At 53.8% G+C, this 6,575-nt stretch overlaps 1 protein-coding gene across 2 annotated transcripts in view; it reads left to right on the top strand.

Moving 5' to 3' along the window:
• The first annotated feature begins 5,920 nt into the window (after positions 1-5,920).
• LMO1 (LIM domain only 1) overlaps positions 5,921-6,575 on the top strand; it is a 40,564-nt gene continuing 39,909 nt past the window's right edge. The window contains exon 1 of one of the 2 annotated variants that reach the window (XM_059135250.1): positions 5,921-6,081. In XM_059135250.1, the coding sequence (XP_058991233.1) occupies positions 6,060-6,081 (22 nt within the window). In that variant the 5' untranslated portion in view covers positions 5,921-6,059. The remainder of the gene's footprint in view (positions 6,082-6,575) is intronic. The other variant, XM_059135240.1, reaches the window with a different exon arrangement.

Genomic DNA, 6,575 nt, shown 5'->3' with positions numbered 1-6,575 from the left:
TCTTTTTTTATGGTTGGGTAATATTGTACATTTTTGCCTTTTTTTTCCCCAACCAATTTTTCCTATTCTGTGCGTCTTTTCAAGGAATCAAGTTCGGGTTTTAATTTTTCTTTTAATTATTTTTTTCTATTGAATTAATTTCCGATCTTGACTTTGTTAGTAATATCCTTCTACATTCTTTTGGCTTAGTTTGTTCTCTTTCTGATTTCTTAGATTAAATACCAAGATTGCTGTAGTCCTTTCTTTGTTTGTTTAATATTAAAAAGCATTTAAGGCTATATTTTTTCCTCTAAGTACAGCTGTGTCCCAGAAATTCTGCATGGCACTCTCTGTTCTCTTTTTCATTTCTAGATGATATGCAATTTCAGTTTTGAACTTATTTTTGATCCACTAGTAATTTAAGGGAGAATATCTTCATTTCCAAGCAGCTCATGTTTGAGGTCTGGAAGTTCGCTTTGTTTGACATTAATATTGCTGTTCCTGCTTTCTCTCTGTTTGCATTTGTTTGGTGTATCTTTGCCCATTGGCTTTCTTCTCACTCTCCTTTGTCACCTTGTTGGGGAGTATTTCTTGTAAACAGCATTTGGCTGTATTTTTATTAGTTAACTTATTCAATCTGTCTTTTGATAAGGGAATGCAGTTAGTGTAGTAACTAACTGTGTAATAACCTGATGTACTTAGCTTTTTCTTTTCTCTCTCTCTCTCTCTTTTTTTTTTTTTTTTTTTTTACTTTTGTTGGCTTGATTGAAATTCTGGTATTTAAAATGGAGGCCAGTTTACTAAAATAAGATGAAGAAAGATTTTGGAAGAAATATCAAGAGTTCAATTCGGATTTTAAAATTTAAGATGCCTTTGAGACAGGCGCCTGGGAGGCTCAGTGGGTTAAACCTCTGCCTTCAGCTCAGGTCATGATCTCAGGGTCCTGGGATTGAGCCCCTCATCAGGCTCTCTGCTCAGCAGGGAGCCCGCTCCCCCCCCCGCCCCGCCCCTCTCTGCCTGATTCTCTGCCTACTTGTGATCTCTCTCTGTGTGTCAAATAAATAAATAAAATCTTTTAAAAAAATGCCTTTGAGATATCCAAGTGGAGATGTCAAGAGAGCATTTGGAAATGCTGGAGTGGAACTCAAAGCAGAGATCCTAGCGAAGGTCACACACATGGGCAGCTATGGATGGTACCCTAGGGGTGGGTGTTCTAAAACGGCCCGGAACCCAGTCCTGAGGAAAGCCAACAGCTAAAGACTGGAAGAAAGAGGAGAGCCAGCAATAGCTAAGACAAAAGGCAACATCTATGGTGGAGGGGGGGTGAGGAAAACCCAGACAGCATGTTAGTATAGAGAAAAGTCATGTTCAAGAAGGAGGGAATGAACTTCATTATTACATGCTGGGAGGTCAGGTCAAGAGAGGCCTGAAAATAATCCCTTCATGACATTAAAGTCACTGGCGACCTTGGCAAGCCTTATAGAGACCTGATAGGAGTTTGTGCGGGGAGAGGGGGAGGGAAGGAGTCAGATAAGGAAAGGGAATGGGTGGGAAGTATCTCAAGAACAACTGTGAAGTTCAGGGACTTCGTTTGCTTGTTTTACATGAGCCCCCAGAGCTTGTTTGCCTACTGTGCTGAAAAGGTCCAGCAGAAAGGGGACATCAAAAGGGACAGGAAGAGCCAACAGAACACCTTGACAGGTGATAGCAGGTGTGCCCTGGGGGCGGGGTGGGGGGGGAGACCATATTTGCCACGGCTTGGGGAAAGAAGGTGCTTGAGACCAGGGGTCTGTTGCTGATGCTGTTGGTAAGGCTAGGAGTGCAAACTGGAGGCAGGAAGGGGTGGGCCTTCCTGTCTGATTCCTTCTCTCATCTGAGTCAGGTAGGAGGTGATGTCATCTGCTGAAAGTGGAATGGGGCAGGAGGACCAGATGGTTGGGGAAATGAGAAGGAAATGAAATAGAAGTTCAGGAGCCTGGGAGAGCAAGTATGGCCTCAAGAGGCCCTCTAGGCAGGGAAGGGCAGTGGAAGCAAAGCCTTTGATTTGCTGTATGACCTTGATCTACTGCCCTCAGTGGCTCCTGCTGAGCTCCACTGCCACCAGGCAAAGCCGCAGTGGGAGCTGCTCCCCTATCATTGCCCTGGCTCATTCTTGCCCACACAGCCTTTCCCTTCATGCCCATCATGTAGCTAAGACAGGTCAAAACATAAAAGCTACACAAATACCAAGTATCGGGTCTCAAATCTTTATAAAAATTAGCCCCCAGATCTGGTCCTCTGATTCTCCTCTTCAGGAGCCTCCTTTCCAAGAAGTTGGGAGACCTTCTGGGAATGCTTACACGTGTAACCCAAGCACTCTCCGGGCACTGTGAGATTTTGAGTTCTGGAAAAAAGTCACTTTCTCTCTAATAATTCCAGCATTGGAAGCATGGGGTAGATGGGCATGAGGTAGAGATGCCTCTCATGTAATTACAGCTGCTCTCTATGCTCCTACCATCTTGTCCTCCATGCGATGCACGTGCTGCTGCCAAGGCCACCAGGCTGCTGACCCCAGCTGCTCTTACCTGTGTTGACCCAGCATGGAAATACCCCCTGCTTCTAGTGACCAGCTCTTTCAGGAGGGTATCCCCTAGCAGAGCCATGGGCCCAGAGTGTCTGGGTCCCTCATTTGTACCACTGCTCTCCTCTTCCTGGGGCCCTGGTTGGGAGTGGGTCAGGCCCAGCTTAGTGCTGTATCTGAAACTATGGCCCCACCAAACTCCAAGCCTTGTGGTTCTGTCCGGTCCCTTCTCAGGAACCTCACTCTTTCTCCTCCAGCATGGCTGCCGTTAGGGACCTCGGTCTTCATGGTAGGTCTGTCCATGTCTGAGTCTCAGCTGTGGACTCAGTTCAGTGTCTTTTACCAGGGCTTGGGGCTGGGCTTCTGTTTCAGTATCCCTGAGGACTCCGTGATGGTTAAGCTCTCTGCACTCTCTTTTTCTCTACGAAAACTAGGAGAACGATCTCCCAGATCCTGGGGTTGGGGCACAGGGTTAACTGGGAGACCTCTCAGGCTGGCCCTTCTGAGTATGAACTCTGGCCAAGCAGAGACTCTCACTTCAGCACCATGCTCATCCACATGGGGCCCTTACACAGATTAGAGAAGTGTGCTTTCTCTGAGTGGGTGCAGCCTACACCAAGCCCATGGTTTAGAAAGCAGAGGGCAGAATTTCAGCCTCCTCCTGCCCGCTTGGCTGGCTGCTCTAGCAGAGGGAACAGCTGGCACGAATGTAGGCATTGGCCATGCCTAACTAAATAACATGGAGATCCAAATATTGGGCCAACCGAGGAAGCACACTCCTGGGTTCTGGTCCCAGGCCATCTGAGATTCTGGTTGGGGGGAAAAAGATGCTGCCCAAGTGTCTCCCTTTCTGAGCCACCATTCCTGTATCTCATGTTCAGGAAAGCAGAGTTCCTTCCCCTGACTCTGCAGCTCCCATTTTCTCCAGTGACCCAGTATAGACTCTTGATATGGTATCTCTCCTCCCTCTCCAGGGGAGAGCTCTAACACTCCCCTCAGGGGCTGATCTCATCCCCCAGGCCTCAACCAAATAATCCACATACCCCTCAGAGACCAGAGCCTTCATACAGAGACACCCACTTAGAAGGACAGAGAAGAGCTGTTTCCTTAGAGGATTTTTGAGATGTGGGTCAGGTTTCCTAAGCAGAGGAATTCCCTGAGAGGAGTCCCTTGAGCCAGAACCTACCACATACATTCAGGGACAGGAAAGCAGTCCAGAAGGCGGGGCAGGAGTGTCAAAGTGGTTGCTGGCTATCGACAGAGATCCGTGGAAAGAAAGGGTAGGGGTAGCCACAAAGGCTTCTTCAGATCCTGTGGAAGGACCTGAAATGACAGGATAAGTAATTAGATTTTGTCACATGGACCACGGAGAGCCATGGAAGGTTTTTGAGAAGGAGAGTGGCAGGGCCAGATCCTGACAACAGAAGGTGTCCCTAGCAGCTCGTGCAGAACGGCAAGCAGGAGATCTGCCACCCCTGGGTGTGGTGTGGTTACATTCAGTGCCAGTGGAAGACTACTGAGTAGCAGGCTTGGAAGATCATTCTGAAGAGCACCTCTACGCTCCCCTTTTCTTCACCCAAATTGATTATCATTCAGTCATTTCACAAACTTTTCCAGATACTGTGTGGGTCCAAGTGCAGGACAGTGGAGGGCAGGGAGACCTAGGATGAGCCTTCCCACCCCTCCAACCCTCAATCCCAGCCCCCTCCCCCCTTTCTCTTTCCCCTCCCCCCTCTCTTTCCCCTCCCCCACCTCGCAACCCCCACTCCCCCCACTCCCCACCCTCAGCCTTCTCCCTACCCCTCAGTCAGAATGTGTTTTGATAAGCGGTGGCTTGGGGACAGCATAAGGGTGACAAACTGTGCCCCTCCCCACCACCAATTAAATTTTTTAAAAAGCTGCTATGGAAGGAGCGAATATTAGTTTCCTGATTTATAAAGCCAAATGGATTAAGCTCATTCATTGCCTGAGGAAACAAAAAGGAAATCTTCAATACCTCTGTGCACATTGAGAACAGGAACAATACTGGTCTTTAGAAAGCAGAAACCTAATTTGGGGGAATCAATTACCCTCTGTCCCTGCCTCTGTGGGCTCTCATACTCGCTCTCTCTCAATAGAGATTTCCTGGGAGGTAAAATGTGAAGTTGGTCAACCACAGACACACCCTCGGTTCAGCCTGGCAGACAGGAGGGAAGAACTAGGCAGAGGGTGGGTGGCGTTGGGTGGGGGTGTGCCTGGGTGGCAGGCACCTGTGGAAATAGGGGTAGAGGCAGGGGCGGGGAGGGCTGGGGGTGGGGTAGGGTGGGGGGCAGTGCCCAGATGGGCCAAGGAAGCCGAGCATGGGAACCAGGGGTTTGAAAAAGCGGGTGGGCTGGAGGAGCAGGGGTGGCGGGGGAGGGGAAATCATAGCCCATCCAGTGCAGAAACACCAGCCACCACTTCGTGATCCTCACGTCTCTCTTCTGTGTTCTTCACTTAGTCCGTGGGCTTGAATGTGCAACCGGCAGTGCCGGGGCAGTTATGAAAAAAAAAGGGGGGCTGGGGGGATGGGGCACCCACCACTGTATCCAAGGAATCAAATCCACAAAGTCACGCAGAGAAGCGCTCACAATCTCACCATTGCTGCGCTGGGTCTCAAACCCTGGCCCGCAGTCCCCAGACCCAGAGCCACACCCAGCCCGATGCACTCACAATCACAAGCACGGGTTCCCCACTGACACCAGCGCGGCCACAGACTCAAACTCCCACCCGCGATCGCACACATTCCTCTACCCCCACGCTCATCTTCGGCTCACGCGGCGGCTCACCACCCCACACTGCCCTCACTCTGGCATGCGGACACACACACACACACACGAACACACACACGCGCGCGCACGCAGTCGCTCACACGCACACCCTCTGGCTGTGCTTTTGTGTTTTGTCAGAATTAATGAGAAAAGTTCCCGTGCCCTGCGGGTAATTAGTGTCCTTGGAGTTAAATAAGCTAATGGCGGGCACCTCTGGCCCAAGCAATTATGTTTGTGTATTGAATAATTGATTCAAAGGGGGGGAAGGGCCGCTAATCAGATCTGAGCATAATGAATTGATTTAATTAACAGGGGAACTGAGGGGCCCTGGGAAACGCAGGCTGCACTCGGCAGCGGCTAGCGCGGCCCGCGCGGACGAGAACGGGCGCGCGGCGGCGGCGGCGGCTGCGGCGGCGGCGGCGGCGGCGGCTCCGGCCCGGCCCGGGCAGCGGCTGCTCCAGCGGCTCCCGCGACCCAGCGGCGGACGGACGCGCCCCCGCCCCCGCCCCCGGGACGCGCCGGCCGCACCGCCCCCCCCCCCCCCCAGAGCTCCCTGCCCGCGGGGCTGAGCTGCCGGCGCCGGTCCTCCCGCCCCCGTCCCCGGCCGCCGGTCGCGGGGCGCGGAGCCCGCGCGGGGCCGGCGTGAGCAACGCAGTCGGGCGGCGGCGGAGTCCGAGCCGCGCGTCCCTCCGCGTCCTCCGCCCGTGCCGGGCTGGCGCCGCCGGGGGACCATGGTGTTGGACCAGGAGGACGGTAGGTGCCCGGGGTTGGGGGTGGGGGCGCGGGCGGCGGCGGCGCGGGCCCTGCTGAGGCCACCCCGCTCGCGTCGCGGCGGCAGCGTCCCCTGCGCGGGCCTCGGCTGGCTCGGGCCGCTCGGCTGCTTCCCGGAAGCGCGGCGCTGGGTGTGCGCGCGGGCGTGCGTGCCGGGGTGCTGGGCTCAGCCCGCGGGTTCCTTAGCGGGGTCGGGAAGTCACCCGGGCCGCCGCGGGCCCGCCAGCCCTGCACGCTCCGGCCGGGAACTTTCTCTCAGGCTCTTGCCGTCTCGCAGACACTGGGAGCGCCTCGGCGACCCGCGCCGCCGCGGGCTTCCCCGCAGTGCCCACAGCCCCCAAGTCTCCTAGGCTTTCTGGGTGTCTGCGCGCCCCCCTTCCGCACCCGACTGCGGAACGCCTCCCCCAGGGGGATATCCAGAGAGCCTGCAGGCAAACCCGCACGGCCTGGGGGTCCCTCAGATCTAGAACTTCACA

This window comes from Mustela lutreola, chromosome 1 (assembly GCF_030435805.1).
Source record: "Mustela lutreola isolate mMusLut2 chromosome 1, mMusLut2.pri, whole genome shotgun sequence".
In the NCBI taxonomy this organism is placed as follows: domain Eukaryota; kingdom Metazoa; phylum Chordata; class Mammalia; order Carnivora; family Mustelidae; genus Mustela; species Mustela lutreola.
This window is presented reverse-complemented; position numbering and strand designations above follow the sequence as displayed.